The sequence below is a fragment of the Amblyomma mixtum genome, chromosome 6 (genome assembly GCF_055824585.1).
Source record: "Amblyomma mixtum isolate Tamu chromosome 6, ASM5582458v1, whole genome shotgun sequence".
In the NCBI taxonomy this organism is placed as follows: domain Eukaryota; kingdom Metazoa; phylum Arthropoda; class Arachnida; order Ixodida; family Ixodidae; genus Amblyomma; species Amblyomma mixtum.
The window spans coordinates 118,435,122-118,452,142 of record NC_143017.1 but is presented as its reverse complement, the minus strand read 5'-3'; the positions used below and the strand labels follow the sequence as shown (position 1 = coordinate 118,452,142).

Below are 17,021 nucleotides of genomic sequence, written 5' to 3'. Positions count from 1 at the left end.
TGAGCGTGGCATTTGATGGTAGCCATCAGCATATTGTGGACGAACAGGTCAACTGGGCCAATTCAAAACACGAAAACAAATCCGCCTCTATGGAAACTGCATTGCACGCACTGTACGGGGGACACGTGAAACATAACATAAAGGCAAAGATTGTGATAAAGGTCTGACAAACAGCTGAAATAAGCGCTCTATCAGCACGGGCGTCCGTAATTAGGCCTAGTGACTAAGCCGAATACCAGTTCCGAAACCGGTGGCATATACTTTATTATATGCACTTTGCTGTGGTGTGCGTATAATGAAAGGCGTTTTGATGGTATTGTGATAGAACGGTTGGAGATGTGGTGCATTTCCTGGCAGGTATGAGCTCCTTGCTTTGAAAAGCAGCGCCATTTTCTTCTGCTAGCAGTCTCTGTGAAGCCGTGCACCTTCCATGTGCTTCGCTACTGCATCTTTGTGTGTTCAGGATGAAAGAACTCTGCCCAGATCATTTTCGTGAACTTTGACTGCTATTCAAGTTTTAGCAGTGGACAACATCCGAGAACACTACCAGCTTGCAGCGATGTATGCACGATGTGAGGACTTGCAGACAATATGAGCCCCGCCATTGAGGAGGCTTTCTTTTTTGCTTGAATTCTGCTTTATTCTATCAAGTTTTCAACGCCTCTTGAAGTCCGCAATTTTAGTTAACCCTTTGAGTGTTGAATATTCTCTAAAAAAATTCGCCCCCAGTGTCAAATTTTTTTATTGACGATTCACAGCATGAATGAAAACGACGAAAATTTTCAATACTACATAGGGCCCTTGACGAACAAACAAAAATGGCAAAGTCCAGATAAAGAGGTGAGAAATATACAGTGAGAGTATTTATCACCAATATAGACGACAAAAATTTTCAGTAATTCTGAAGTGTATGAAGTCCTTGGAGAACAAAAAAAAATTTGAAAATATATGAGTGAATTGACATCAACAAAAACGACAAAAATGTTCAGTAGTTCATAAGCGTATGATAGTCCATGAAGCAAGGATCAATGCACATTGCCTTGTCGCAAACTTTGCACATAAAATGAGTGTCTGCTCTTCGCTTGGGTCGCCGAGTCGTGTTGGCACAAACGTGGCACCGTCGCTGGGTGCGGCTACCTTGGGCGGAGGTCTGAGGCACCTTCTCGGGAAAGTCACATTCTGTCAGTTGCGCAGGGTTATTATCCAAGCTGCGTCTTCCACGCTTTGGTCTCTGGATGTGAGGCTGGTACTCTTCAGGTAGTTGGGCCACAACTCTCTTTCTAAATTCGACATGCTTCAACGTGGCGCCAGTGCTCTCACGGAACAGAATGAACGCGTGGAGCACTGATAGGTCAAGCAGATGGAAAAAAAATTTCTTGTTCCATTTGATTGTTTTCCTAATGCTCTCTCTGAAGCTTAGCTGCATATCAACTCTGTCCACCAGTCCCATTTTTTTTGTATATTCTAGGACACGTACAGGTTTTTTCTTCTTTTCTCCTGTTGCCGTATCCATCCACCTTGTCCAAATCTAGCATTTGGGGTCCATGCATTGAGGTAAGCATGGTTACCTCACGCTTGTCACACCTTTTCAGGGCATGTAAGCTGCTGGTGTGAAAGCTTTCTACCTCACCCTTCTTCATTTTCTTCTTGAAAGAGGGTAGCCCCTTCCTGTTAATGTGCACTGTTCCGCAGGCATTCGTCTTGTTTGCTTGCAAAAATTCGAACAGCACTGGACTTGTGTATCAGTTATCGACGAACAAGGAGTGCCCTTTCCCCAGAAAACCTTCCATCAGGTCAGCCACCACAGAGCCTGCATAACCAAGTTCATTTCTTTTGGGGGACTAGACGTAGCTCCTGTGTAGACTGTAAAGCGAAGCACATAGCCTATCTTCACGTCGCACATAAGAAACATCTTCACACCGCAGTGATGTCTTTTTGATGGAATGTACTGCCGGAACGAAAGCCGGCCTTTCCAAGGTATCAGGGAGTCGTCAATGCACAAGTCTTGGAATGGGAGGAAAAGGTTTGAAAATTTGTCTTGAACTGCTTCCATGATCGGTCTGATGGCTCTTAGGCGGCCAGATCGGTCTGTAATTGAACTGAAGTGAAGCACTCTCAAAAGTAGTAGGACCCGGTTCACAGAAAAAACACTGCGAAAAAACTGGGTCTGCACCATCGCGTCGGTTGTCCAATAATCACTCAGGCTGCTTTTCCACACCACTCCCATCAGCAGCACTAGCGCTAAAAAGCAGTAAATCTCCGGGAGGTCCACGAGTGCCCAGGCTCTTAGCCCCGATGCGCGGGAGAGACGCGCGCCTGACTTATCGCTGGCATGCTTGTTCGTTTCTGTGACGATCAACGACAGAACACAGTCGTCAAAAAACAGCCTGAAGTAGTCGACCTCTTTTGCATCCGCTGGTAACACAGAGGCCGAGACTTGCCCAGATTGGGAGTCATGAAAGGAAAAAAGGGACTGAGAAAAAATCACCTTTGTTCCATTGGAGGCCGTGGCTTCTCGCCCGGGTACACCGAGGTCGGAGATGTCGGAGCTCAAACTGCTCAAATCCTCATTATCTGCTGAGGAGCTGACCTCCTCTGACTCAGAATCAGTTGATGGAACGTGCTCAGTGTCGGAGGAGTCATCACTGTCTCTGTCCAAAGAGAATGCAGCCTGTGCGGCCATAACGCAGTGCTGTTGGGCACCCAAACCGCCACAAGCTAACTAAACTGGAGAGCAGTGACACTCCGTGAGGGTTGATAAACTGAGAGAGTCTCAACAAAGATAAACATCAGTGTCCGCGGGCCTCCGGAAGGGTTTCGGCAAAGATAGAAATCAACTTTCGCGTTTCCGTTGCGATCCCACGGAGGATCCGAAAGTATGCGGGCGAGCTGAAGGTCACAATAGGAATTTTTTTTCCCCATAAAATTGTAGCATAAGCAATTTTGTAACATTTTTTATAAGTTGCTAAAGGTGGCAGCAGCACCTCCAAGAAAGAACTAGTCCCAACAGAGACGAAAGTCAAATTTCGCGCTTCTGTTGCGATTGCGAAAAGAGAAACTGAAACCACGAAGTCGCGCTCCCACGGCGTGTGGTTGCGCCGTTGCAATCCACGGCCAACAGCGATAGTCACAGGTAGTTTGCTTTTTTGCTGGAAGATGGTAACATAAGCAGTATCTTGGCACTTCTTGTACTTTTCAGAAGATGGCAGCACATCCCAGGGTGCGCATCTTTTCGTAAGGGCGGGAAATTTCAAACGAGCGCTCAGCGCAGTACCCGAACGGCAAAAACGTCACGAGATGGAATGCGGCCGTAGTACCTGAACAGCAAAAGCAGGCAAAGGGTTAATGGGGTTTAATGTCCCAAAGTGACTCGGACTATGAGGGGCGCCGCTGTAGAGAGCTCCGGACTATTTCGACCACCTGGGGTTCTTTAACATGCACTGACATCGCACGGTACACGTGCCTCTAGCATTTCACCTCCATCGAAATGTGACCGCCACGGCTGGGATCGAACTCGCATTTTTCGTGCCAGCAGCCAAGCACCATAACCACTGAGACACCGCCGCAGCTTCAACCGAAATTTCAGCACTCTTATACGTTGGCTCTGTGGGGCACATCGTGGAGCCACGAAAAAGTTCAGAGAAACAAGTGTGTTCAAAAGCATGTTCGAAAAATCAGGGGTCCACATTTTACCCTGACTATTATTTCCCATGGAAGAGGTAGTTTTCTTGGTTGCTATTTTTTCTCTGGTGTTTTTTTTCTGCAGCGAAAAAAAAAATTGGGTCTTTAAAATTGAGTTATTGGTTTCTTTAATTTTTGTGGCGAAGTGAGTTGAATATATGCTATCATATTTAAACAGCCAGGGCCTACTCGTTTCTCCCGTTAACCTGTTTGCGCAATATAGATGCCATGGTGCGTATGCGTGTGCTGTCTCGAAGCCTGGCATTTTGGTTGTTTGTTCTCTGACATGGCACTCTCTGATCCGTCTTCCAGTGTCCATGAAACAGCGAGAGCGGCAGCGCACCTTCTCAACTGCGTCCAGCGGCAGTTCCAAGGCAGCCTCTCCTGTGCCCTCCCCTGCACCATCGCTGGGTGACTCATCCAGCTCCCAGCTGCTTCCTGGTAATTTCACTTTTGACATCATGGCCAATCATGGCTGGCCAACTCTTGCTGTCCCACCAGTTTTTCTTTCTTTTTCTTTTTTTCTGTTGATGAGTGGCATCCGTCAAAAGGCTCTCCTTGTCTTGTTCGTGCTTAGTATTGTAAAAGTTTGGCCAAGTTTGCTAAGTGTTCTTTCATGTTCTTTATGCTGACAGTGTCCATGTGGCTTCAGGCCATGGAGACTTGTTTTGTGACTGCGCTCGCTGTGCCCGAGAGCAGTTCATCCTTCCTTGCACATGCTTGCTCTATGTTGGGTGCACTTTGCTGCACTGGTTCGCAGCGCTGTGAAGGCTGCGGCGATCTGAGCCAATCAGAACGGTGTTCACTGCACAATGTTTTCCTCCGTGCCCCTCACCCCATGACTGGTGGCTCCGTTATGTGAAGGAAAGAGCACCAGTGTCCATCTGCTGCTCGCAGGAGACACTGCTGACTCGGCGGACGCCGTGTTTACGAATGGTGGCAGGCCTCCAGAGTGCTGTGTTCATGCGGACTTCTGCTGAAATAACCATGGAATGAAATGCTTGTTGTACTTTCAAAACAGCATCCTGAACTACCTTTTCAATTACTGCAGTAATTGTTCGAAAAATAGTCGCAACATGGTTCGGATGTTTCAAGGACTGTTTGTTGCCTTCCTTGGCTCTGATTGGACTAGAGAGCTCTACCTTTCAGAGTGCTGCAAAGAGATCAAGTATACTCATCTTCAGGGAAGGCTTTGTAATGTTGACTGGTGAGCTTGTTTTCTGTGCAGAAATGCTGAAGTGCTATTGGGCATTCTTGAAGCTCTTCACTGGTTTGTTATTCCTCCTTTCTGTATTAAATTACTACCAATATTTTTTCTCTTGTTTCTTTGTCATCTTTTTGTGCTGTTGGGCAAGCTTGATGTACAGCTGCCGACTGATTTTTCGGACCCTGAAAATTCGGGCATGCTTGATTATTCAGACTGCTTCAAGCACTGCCACTCTGCGGTGTTAAATATACCGCAGTGACAGTGGCGAAAAAGATCACCATTGTTCAACTGCAGAACGGCCAGTCTCAGAGTACAGTTGCCCAGGAATTTTGAGGCAAACAGTCTTGGATTATATGAAAAACAGGACCACGATTCTCGGCGAAGCAACCGAGTCTTTCTCCATATTGGAAAGAAAAAAAATTTGAGACGGCAACCACCAGGAGTTTGAAGCTATGGCCACAAAGCGGATTACTGCATCTGGAGATCCTCTAAAGCAGAAGGCAGAGACTTTTGCCCTCCGGATGAACATAGAGGGCTTCGTGTTTAGTGACTGGTGGCTCCGCAGTTTCAAGAAAAGGTCTGACCTCGCTTTCAAAAGGATGTGTGGCCTGAGAGGTGGCGTCGACCGGACCCTTGTAACAAATTACTGCTCCGACACTCTGGAGTCACTGTTGTGCCAGTTTTCGCCAGATTATTTATTTACCGTATTTACTCGCATAATAGGCGCACTCACATAATAGGCGCACCCCCAGTTTGGTCGCGAAAAATTAGATTTTTTTTTATTTCCGCGCATAATAGGCGCACCCCGAACTTGGCATTGTGATCAATACTGTATTTACACGATTGCAAGCCGACGCGTGGCCCCCGCCCCCACCCCCCAATCTTTATTTTAACAAAGTTTTTTGCTGAACTGACTACTAGTCCTCACTAGTGCTGCTGCCGTTACAGCTGCTGCGGACCCACAGCACGTACAATGACATCACATGGAACAGCCGCACACGATTTTCAGGGATGCTCACTTTAAATGTCTGTTTCGAAAGCCTCATCTCCAGGCGGAAACGTTCCCGACTTAGGCCCACAAAAACCTCGGTGCTTGGAGTAGCGTTCGAAAATTTAGGCACGGCGCAGTCGCAACTGCCGCACTTCTCAGCCACATCGAATTTCCAACCTGCCGCACGCTTGCCGTGTTCGAAAGCAAACTCCCAGCCATGTAGCTATTAAGATGCTTGCTTGCTCGTCGTGCTAAAACAGCAACGCTCAGCGGCAAAGCCACAACTACGATGAACACGCTACCACAGGCCCCGGCACTTTGACAGCCACAAAAAAAACTGGAGCGGGTGATGTTGATGCCGATATGGATAGCGAAAACTCGCGGAGGAAAATGATGATGATGATGAGCTTGGCCTCGGGCGCCTTCCTTGGGCGCCGCCTGGAAGCTCCTGTGCACGTGTGTAGCCTCCATGATGAAGCGCCCGTTGCCCGTGGAGGCCACGGCGTGTGCATTTCAAAGGCTATTCCCACGTGGGTCGTGGAAAGTTTCGGTGAGGCCCTTACACGGATCTTTTTTTTTTATATTTCCTTCAGGAAAACAGGGTGCGGACCGTACACGCGTGCGTTTGTGGTATGTTCAATTTCGCGGGTCGAAAAATTTCAGGAAATTTTACCCGCATAATAGGTGCACCCCGAACTTTGAGCCGGATTTTCTGGAAAGAAAACTGCGCCTATTATGCGAATAAATATGGTATTTATTTATTTACCTGAAAATACTGCAGGCCAATATATTGGCCCATGCAGGAGTGGGCTATACAAGGCATTTAAAATAACAAAAGCCAAATGAAATACATTGGGGTCGTAATCAATGAGCAAAACAACGAAATACAACTCTCATTCACTCAAGAAAATGCTTCTCGAGAGCTTTACTGAAATTGGAGGACTGAAAAATGGCCTCGGGAAGTGAGTTCCAGTCGGAAACAGTCCGTGGAAAAAAAAAACTGCTTGAAAGAATCAGTCCTTGCAAAAATGGGTTCGAGCAAATGAATACGTGAATGGTGTGTTCGGCGCGATAATTGTTTGAGAATTGCGGGGCGGGGCATGGTTAATTTATGGGATAAAAGGTTATGCATTAACAACAGACGGGAAATTTTTCTGTGTACTTCAAGTAGTGGAATGTGGTTGGTTTTCATTAGTGTTGTAGGTGAGTCTAGCCTCCTATATTTGTTACAAATAAACCTAACCGCTTTCCTCTGCACCATCTCTATCTGGTATATGTCTTTCTTAATGAATGGATCCCATAAAACTGCAGCGAACTCTAATTTGGAACTAATAAATGTTGAGTATGCAAGGAGTTCGACTTTATTTGGGGCATCTTTAAGCTTCCGCCTTAAGTAGCAGAGCTTAGAAAAAGACAAGCAAATGTTTGCAGTGTGAGAAGACCAGCATGTGTTAACGTTACCCCTAAATATTTATGATGTGTAACCTCATGGAATAAATGGTTCAGCAGGCTGTAAGAGAAAGGACTAAAATTTTTTTTATGCGAAATTCTCAAGAGAACAGTTCTATCAAGGTTTAATTGCATATCCCATTTTACACACCACTGATGAGCAGCTAAAAGTGCATTTTGCAAGATGTAGTGATCATTCTGATTATTTATGGTCTTAAAAAGTATGCAATCATCTGCAAAAAGCTTTAACGCCACATTCTCAGGGATAGAAACAAACGGGTCATTTATATAGATAAAAAAAAGCAACGGCCCCAAGATGTTATCTTGGGGTACACCTGAAGTAACTACAAGCTCATTAGATCTGCAGCCATTAACGTCTATGTATTATTTCCTGTGTTTGAAATAGGCATGAATCCAATTGACAATGTAAGTAGGGACGCCAATACTATCTAATTTGTAAATGAGTTTACTATGGGAAACTGTCAAAAGCCTTCCAAGGCCTTAAAAAATAACATGAACCTGCCCTGATTTATCAAGAACAACTTGGAATTCATTAACCGTAGTAACTGACTGCGTCACAGTGGACATACCCTTTCTGAAGCCATGTTGAAAAGGGGATAAAATGTTATTTTCAGCTAGAAACGAATTAAGGTAACCAGAGACTATGTGTTCTTTTAACTTACAACAAGAAGTGATTGATATTGATCAGTAGTTGGAAATAGCTTATCTCCTTTTTTATGACTTGGTACAATGCGGGCCATTTTCCAGCCCTCCGGTACTTCACGAGAAAGTAAAGAAACTTGAAATATCTGCGTCAAAAACTCGGATAACTGTGCTGCAAAATGTTTAAGAAAAGCATTTGCAAGCCCATCAGGACCAGAACATTTTTTATCAAGTTTACTCAGCATGGATAAAACACCATTCACAGAAATAGCCGGTATGTTACCAGGATCTTCATAGCGAATTTTAGCTCTGGTTGCCTTCTCCGTCAAAAACACGCTTTGAAAGTACAAGTTAAAACCTTCTGCTATCATTGTGCAGTTGGTCGAAACATCACCGTTAATTCTAACTTTACTCAGCTGTTCATTCCTTCGACCTAAAAAATTCCAAAATTTTTGGGGATCACTTCTTATGAATTCGGGGAGCATCGTGTTAAAATAACGAAACTTCGCTGATTCTAACTTTGAGGCAAGTTTCTGTTTCAATAGTTGGAACTGTTGTAAGGAAGATATCTTTTTCTTCCTACATTGCTTCACTTTGCATTTCTGTTGAACAATTTCTCTACTTATCCAAGGATTGCGACGGTTGGTGTGAACTTTTCGAAGTGGAATAAAATGTTCAGTGCAGTACTGCACTGCATTCTTAACTCTTTCCTTACCACGGGAAAAACGACCATTTTTCACATGTCTCAGACAAAATGCATAACAATTCAGATAGAATGCGCTTTATAATGAAATTTATTTGAACACATATTCTGCTTGAAATGCTGTGAAAAAAAATCAGTAAACACAACAAAAAGTAAAAAAGAAGAAAAGTTTTGTGTTTATATGACAATAACTTTCCAAACACTTGTACTAAAAAAATTCTAGAAACTACAAAACAATTCAAATTCTTTCTAAAACATGGCATTAAAGTTTGAAAATTATAACTTGAATAGTTTTCGAGCTAGAATTTTTTTTCTTCATGCCTCTTGAAAAGGCTCGTTTGAGAGTGCCCTTTATATGATTTTTACAGTCCAACAAAAAAAAATTGGAAGTGTAATGTTATGCGCCAAACGAAAGCTTGGTAAGCGTGGTTTAAAAAATACAAATCAAAACTTATTTAATTTACGTCAAAAATTAAAAAAAATATATAAAACACAACAAGTATAGGTGTGATATTGCGATATATAGTATGCGTTAAGTATAGCTGCGATGTAGCTGCAGAATCGAAATCCGACGTTACAACATCTTCGTCCGAGTCACTGCTGCTTGGAGGATCTTGAAAATCAGCTGCAGAGGCTGGAGAATCACGTGCAGCGGGACTCTTCCGAGCGCGCGAAGCGCCCGACCTCGACGCGACGCCATCCTCACCGCGTATTATGTCGCAATAAGCCTATGCTCCAAGGGCACTTCAAAAATGCACGACTGGCGGGGCAATTACGAACTAGGCCGAAAATGGAACTAACCGTCTGAACAACAAACCAGATGCGCCCGCACAAGCGGACAGGAAAAAGAAAGCGAAACTATCAGGCCAACGTTCCGGGATCGGTTTGCGCAGTTACAGCGTCTGAACCAAAATCCGACAATGCAACATCGTCACCAGAGACTCTACTACTCGTAGCATAGATAATAATTGCAGTCAACGCAGTAGAATTGCGCGCAGCAAGGTTTTTCCGAGCGCGCGCCGTCTGCGCGCCCGACGCCATGCACGGAGCGTCCGCGCCGTACCCTCCGCTTCAAGGGCGTTTCAAAAATTTGCGCATCGTGGGAAAATTGCTCTCTACGCAGAAACCGAAACTGTAGTCTCTGGAGAACAACTTAGATGGCGCCACATCACCGTAACGGCTACAATGAGGAGCTTCGGTTCGCACAAACAGACCGGAACGAGGAATCTGAACGCACAGGCGAGCATTCTGGGCTCTCGTTGCCCAGTTTGGGCTTCGAAACAATACCTGACGATGCAGCATCGTCATCAGGGTCCGTGGTAATCGATACATCAAAAATATGTGGTGCAAACGCAGCGGAATTGAGTGGAACGGGGTTTTTTCGAGCAAGCGCCATTCCCGATGATGACGGCTTGTTCGGAGCGCCCGACGCCGCACACCCAACTTCAAGCGCGTCTCAAAAATTGCCGCTTTTTGGCAAAAATATAAACTAAACAGGAAGTTGAAGTTTAATGTGTGAACAACAAACCGAATGACTCAGCAAGTCCGTAGCGGCCGCGGTCGCGCTGCCGTAGCGCTTCGAGTTTTTCGATCACCGGTGATCGAAGCACAGTGGCGTGGTAACGAAAGAGTTAAAGAGATGCCATAAACTATGAATGTCATTCTCGCATGGGCTGCTTAACAGCGATTGTAAGGCGTCGATAACTGCATTATCATCCGCATGAACATAGTCCCTTATCATTTTAACTGGACGCATCCCGGAAGCAGCAGGCGAAGCACAACAAAAGTATAAAAGACGATGCGACGAAACTGCACTCTCTTCTAAGATGCTGCCCATAAAGACCCTTTCCGTGTTAGGCAATCCGTCCCACATCAGGAAGCACAGAAAAGAGCGCGTTGCGGTAATGCTAGGCAACAACATGCTGGGAACGAAGAAGCTGTGCTATTACATGGGATTTGCGAGGAAATGTTGTGGCTGTTTGATATGAACAGTGAGTAATTCATTATATCCAGAATCAACTGTTCTGGACTGGTGCACAACAAGCAAATGCTCCACTGTCTCTTCTTTGTTACTTCCACTTGAGCAGATGTTCCGAAGAGCGCTGCAGTGTGCTTTCCAAGGGCAGCACTAATGGAAAGTACTAATATGCTCAGTAGTGACGGACAACTTTAGGTTCCCGTGTAGCTAAGTGTATGAAGCAGAGGGCCAGTGCAAACTGGCTGCAGTACAGCTTCACTGAATGCACATGCATGTACAATGAGTGTGGTGCGCTTGGCCCAACTGTTCCTTTCACCATCAGCCGCCACAATGGCTTAGTGGTTATGGTGCACAGCTGGTGACCCAAAAGACGCGGGTTCGATCCCGGTCACGGCAGTCGCATTTCGATGGAGGCGAAATGTTAGAGGTCCGTGTACTGTGCAGTGTCAGTGCAAGTAAGTTGAAGAACTCCAGGTGGTCAAAATTATCCGGAGCCCTCCACTATGGCATCCCTCATAGCCAGAGTCATTTTGGGACGTTGAATCCCATTGATCGTTAACCTTTCACAGTCATTTATGTCCTTGTGATGTGTTTTCTTTCAGGTGCAGCACAAAACCGGTCCATTCTCCAGGAGGTTTTACGGAGGCGCCGAGGCGAGAATGCATTTGACATCAACAACATTGTGATCCCCTACAGCATCGCTTCGGCCACAAGAGTAGAAAGGCTGCCCTACAAGGAGATCCTTACACCTAAGTCAGTTTCGTTGCCTTGCCTTGCCTTATCATATTCGCATGTTCCATTGTATAACATATATGACATAACAAAATTTTTCTTTTCAAAATTTCTCTTGTTCTTTTTCTGATTCCAAAAGTTACGGGGCTGGTCTGTATGACATATCAACCAGCATGCTAGTGAAAAAAGTACTCTTATTATTACTTGGTGACAGATTCCATTGGGACTTGAAAACTCTGCGACACTTGTTGCGACTTATCTGATGATGACATGGGCATAGTATGATTGGTTGACACTTCACGAGAGCTTGGAGATACTGCAACACCATTTTGTGCTTTAAAAGCTGACATTTGATTCTCTCTACTCCAGTGAATTATAAAAGAGAGGTGCACGACAGTTATTGTTCTTATCATCCGAGCAGCTGCCATGTGTTTGAGCACTGTCCCACCTCCCGCAGATCTCAGGCTTGCCGATGGCACTGGAATTTTTGTTTGTTTGTTTCAGGTGGCGTGCACTGTCCGAAGAAGAGCTCAGCGGAGTTCCTCAAGATACTGGCGATGCAAAGGAGGAAGTAAGATATTACCACGTATCATTGTAGTGTTTGTTTGTTCACGCTCAAGGCTGCAGGAAAGGGCTTTATCATTTTTGTTCGTGACGCGAGAAGTGACCAGTCTAATCTCGATTGATCACAGCCATGAAAGGCTGCATCTAGGTTTTTCCAGATTACTGTAGATGATCTTGTCCTGCTATCTGGAAGTTTCCTTGCCGGCTTTAAATTGAACGATGCCGCGAGCAGCGGGGATTCGTAGATCGACGATTGATGAGCACGCTTGTTGCTTACGCCGCCACCGAGTGATCCAGTTCTTTTGCGGGCGCAAGTCAGCCCAAATAAAGAGCTTCGTTTGCAAGTATTTCTGGTGTGTTCCTGACCGCTGGACTGCCGTCACTACAACGTGACAATATTGATGCTTTCTTGATGAAAACACCAGTGACACAGCAGCCAGTGTTTGAAACAATGCTCAGCTTGGTTAGGTTGGCTGGCTGATGCTGGCTGGTCAAGCCGCCGTCGCTGCTATCTGGTGCGAAGCTCAGGAAAGTGAAAGTGAAACTATGCGGTCGGTCCATTCTTGGGGATGGGGCCGTCCTTTCGTCACTACGCCTGTACTCTGCAGCATGGAACTAAGGATTTAAGTAGGGCTATTTCAGTGATCTCTTCTCACGCCCGTCATACCTGACGTGGCCTGCCTTTGGGAACCCGTTCGAATTAGCCAGCACCTGACACCGTAGACTTACGTGGGCATTGGCCGGGGCGGAGCCAGGGTTTCAGAATTTCCGAATTAACGAGCTTTTACTGAATATTCTGCTCAGATGCTGACTTCAGAGCAATCTTGCCGTGTTCCAAAAATTGTTCTTGGTGCTGTTAGTCGTTTAGAACTTGGAAATTTTTAAGTTAAATTAGAATTGACATGCACATCAGCAGACAGGTTGGTGCTGTAATATATTTTTCTTTCTTTCTAAAAGCATGGTGGTTAGTGCAGAGTGACAGGCAGTCGTTAGAGTTTATAAAAGACTTTTCTCTTTCACAAAGCTCGCCAAACTTAATTCTGTAGAACCCGTGCGTTTAGTTTATTTCCTCTTATTCAGTTTTCTGCAAGTGCCTGCATTGATGCGTGCAGCACCCTCTTGCCTTGTTTTCTTCACTGCAGCGCTGCTAGACATGCATTGTCATTACTGCAAAAACTGGCTAGACTAACGAGGATGCTGTTCATTTATCCTTGTGTATACACCATATAATCTCTTCCCTGTTTTGGACCAGAAAAATAAGAAAAAAAGGTTTTACATTTTTTTTTTCATGTATGGGCCGCACATTCAAAATTCAAACCTGAATTTAAAAAAGAAGTGTGGCCCTTACACGAGTTTATATGGCATCTTGTCGTAATAGTGGCGCGTATATGTCGGGGCTGTACACCTGTACCCTTTGCTTGGTTGCAGGTCGAGGACATGAGCGATGAAGCTTTTGAGACTCGTCACCGAGTGTGCGAGGAGGAAGAAAAGCGGCGCTTTGCGGGACTCCTGTCAAAGGCTGTCCAGAGTGCCAGCGGCCAGGGCAAAGCGCAGCCACCGAACAGCAGCGGGAAGGGAGCCCAGGCACAGCACCACCACCGGCAACAGCCGTGCGACTCGGTGGCGTACGACTCGTCAATGTCTCCGCCCCCCGCAGGGGTGATGATGCCCCCCTGCTGGGCCCCCTGCGAAGTGGATCCCTACGAGCGGCGCCAGTTCCCGCTCTCCACCGAAGAGTACGAGGCCATGCTGGCCGACTCTCCACATCTGCTGCCTTCTTCGCCTCCCGGTTCCCCACCACCTCACCACGACTGCTCTCCTCCGGCCGAGGCACCACCCCCGGAAGAGCTGTCGGAGGAACCGAAGCCAACGGCCGAGTCAGACCCAATGTCGGAACCCGATAAGGAAGCAGTGGGGGAAGCAGGGCTTGAGATGGTGGACCTTGGGACTCTTGGGTCGCCGCTGACCGAGCCCCAGTGCATTGCGCCCACCATGCCCGACGATCCTGAGTGGACAGTGGTGACGTCTGAGCGAAAGGAGAACTTGGTTCTCAAGCTGACCAAGCGATAGACCAAAGCGGTTACTCTTTCTTGATTGTTTCCTGAAGGGCATGGAGAGGGCGCGCTTGTGCTGGCAACTCTAAGCCTCGCCCTACCCCCTTTCTCTATTTGACGTGTGATGGGAACTCGTGGTTCAGTTGGAGTGCAAAGAATTGCTGTTGCTCGTGTGTGTGTGTGTGCGTGTGTGTGGAAAAAGAGAGATGTCGCGAGGTTTGTGGCATGTGCAGAAACCATGCAGTCCATGTGCGTGGCTGCAACGTGAAGCCGAGTGTTGAGGACATTGATGGAAACATTTTCCTGGCTTGTTTTGTTTTGTTGTATCTGGTACTTTTTTCCCGTAGTGTGAGTGGGTGCATGTGTGTATATGATCTGTACATATATAATATATATACACACAATCATGATGATGTACCATAGACTTGTTTGCCTGTGACAGATTAGGCACGTGCTTTTCTTCCTTTCGCTTGCCTCTGGACCACCTTCCAGCCTAAGTTAGAAAAAAAAAATATAAGAAATACACTGTTCAGGAATGTGTGTAGACATTATACAAGCTGTACAAAGCCAGGAGCGTGCACAAGTGTTGCCTAGGAGATTGTAGTCTTTTTTTCTAAAGTCTCCAAAAAATTTTATGGCTGGAGGGAAGTTGTCACTTGGGTGGGGTTGGGCTAGGTTTGCAAATCTCACAGACCACAGCATTGACTTCTTTTACTTCTCTGTCCTCTATGAGTAGCTTGTAAAAAGGATTCTTACAGCATTGAAGACCAGCACCTGCGTTATTACATTTGTACATATATGCTTGAAGGCTGTAATTTTCAGAGGTCCAAGTTTGGAAACGGCACTTAGTGATTCATGTTTTGCATTTTTTTTCCCTCTCTCCTTATGGAACACTGTTATGCAATAGTAGGTATGAGTTATGGCAGGGAAATTTAAATTGTCTTTTGTGCCATTGCAACTCAATTTTTCTTTCTTTCCTTTTGTTACATGGTTGCGGCCAAAATTTTGTACTCTAAAGCCGAAACAAGTGTATTTGGTGTTCTTTGCTTCAAGGGGAAAGCCTTCTTGGCGTGAATCATTCATTTCTATGCTAGTCATGTCTGGCAAAGGATGCTAGCTGTAAATCTTCTTCACACCCCATTATAGCAGTTTGTTCTGTTTAAGGTTCTGTATGCGTAGCTCATGCACTAAAAAGTTGGCATTTATATTGACTGTTGCTTAAATGCAGGCACAACTGCGATTTTGCCAAAGCATGTGTAAAAATCTGGCGACTTTGAAAAACCACTGATGGTACGCACAGAAAGAGTGTGTGGTGTACTTTGAAGCCACATGGGTCCCCTGCAAGGTTTTTGTAAAAAAAAAAATGTGCAGTGGTAGTTTTGTGAAAGCAAAAGTTTGTGTTTCTTTTGTACAATTTGCACACCATCACTCAGGTATACAGGGCGCTTCACATAACCTGAACCAAAGTTTTTCAAAGGAGTGGTTTTCAAGAATAAAATATAATCGTATTCTTGGTAGTTGCTGCACTTACATTTTCTTATTCCTTAGCCTTAACTTCAGTAATTGGCAAAGAACAGTCAGCGAAATTTTTATCTTTCGAAGATACAAAAAGTCAATTGGATCAGAAGCATCACAAGAGGACCTCGCGCTCATTCTCCTAGCAGGCACTTTATAAAAACTAGATAACCTTTCTCCATACTAAGAATAAATTGTGCTGTTGGGCATTTTGCCAATTGTATAACAATTCGAGAAATCCAGAAGTTAAAAAAATTGACATCTAAATTTAGGGTTGAAGTCAGTGCATATTATTCCTTTGGTTCGCGTAAGGTGGAAGCACCTTGTATAAAAAGGGGGGATAAATATAAAGTGGTGTGAAACTACAGGCATTTGTATATAGCAAGATAGGCATCAGAGTGATGGAGAGCTAAGTGTTAGGAATGTGTACATTACTGTTTAAGCATCAAGTACAGACTCTTCCTCATTATGCCTGGCCTCTTCTCTCTTTCACTTCGTAAATATTTTTGGATGCTCTTCAAATGTGGAGAGCGTTTGGTTTTTGGCTGATATTCAGCAGTGATCTATAGGAAAGGAAAAAAAAAATGTGACCATAGTTTCTCTAGATTGGTCAAGAAAAAAAAAATAAAGAGGGTGAGCCACTTTTTTTACAGTGTCATAGTTAGCGGAGTTTCTTTTTTTTCCCCCTGGCCCATATTCTCTCTTTTTTTTTTTTTTAAGGAAGCTGGCACAACAGCGTGATCCTCAAGACTGCTGACCGAAAACATTAATATGGAAATTTGTGAACAATGCTGATTATGGTTGTATAGTTGAACAACTCTTGTGTGCTGTGCATTTGGCAAGTAAAAATGGAGCAAATGAAAGAAACAGGTCCTGTGGCTGTGCTGTGCACTTTTTTTTTTTTTATCATCTCTATGCCATTGAAGAGGGCTGCATACTCGGTGACACCATGTTTTGGCAATGAAGAGAAAGATACAGGGGTGGTACGTCTGTAACTGAGTCACTCTGCCAATATTTCAGCCACAGGACACCATCTACAGAAGTTTTATGTGACTGGACATACCCGAAATTTCACAAAAGCACTTTTGCTGAGACTCTCCCACATCAAAAATGTGTAGTTATGTTAGAAATATGCCTTAAAATAACGAATGTTGCCAGTACACAGTTTCAAGAGGAAATTATTAACTGCAGCCAGGGGCTATATGGGGGCTATATTCCATTGCACAGGACAAAAGGGCACGTTTCAGCTATGTAGCTTTCGCTTCATTGCCAAGAAAAGTTGTTGCAGAGTATAGCTGAACAGACGATATAAGTCCTGTCAACCACAATGCAGTTGTAAAGTCAACACTAGGTATAAACCTGTGGGCAGCAGACATGACTGCAAGCATGTAGCCATTAATTTTTTTCTTGAAGAGGCCCAACATAAACATAACATTTCGTACGAGGGGGGACTAAAAAAAAAAAAAACGGAATTGAGAGCACGC

The 17,021-nt window shown here is 45.0% G+C and overlaps 1 protein-coding gene across 1 annotated transcript in view; it reads left to right on the top strand.

Moving 5' to 3' along the window:
• nsl1 (non-specific lethal 1) overlaps positions 1 to 16,408 on the top strand; it is a 97,297-nt gene extending 80,889 nt beyond the window's left edge. Inside the window, exons 6-9 of the mRNA XM_089548950.1 lie at positions 3,994 to 4,122; positions 11,275 to 11,425; positions 11,909 to 11,975; positions 13,397 to 16,408. Coding sequence (XP_089405076.1) covers positions 3,994 to 4,122; positions 11,275 to 11,425; positions 11,909 to 11,975; positions 13,397 to 14,038 — 989 coding nt within the window. The 3' untranslated portion in view covers positions 14,039 to 16,408. The remainder of the gene's footprint in view (positions 1 to 3,993; positions 4,123 to 11,274; positions 11,426 to 11,908; positions 11,976 to 13,396) is intronic.
• The last annotated feature ends 613 nt before the right edge of the window (positions 16,409 to 17,021 follow it).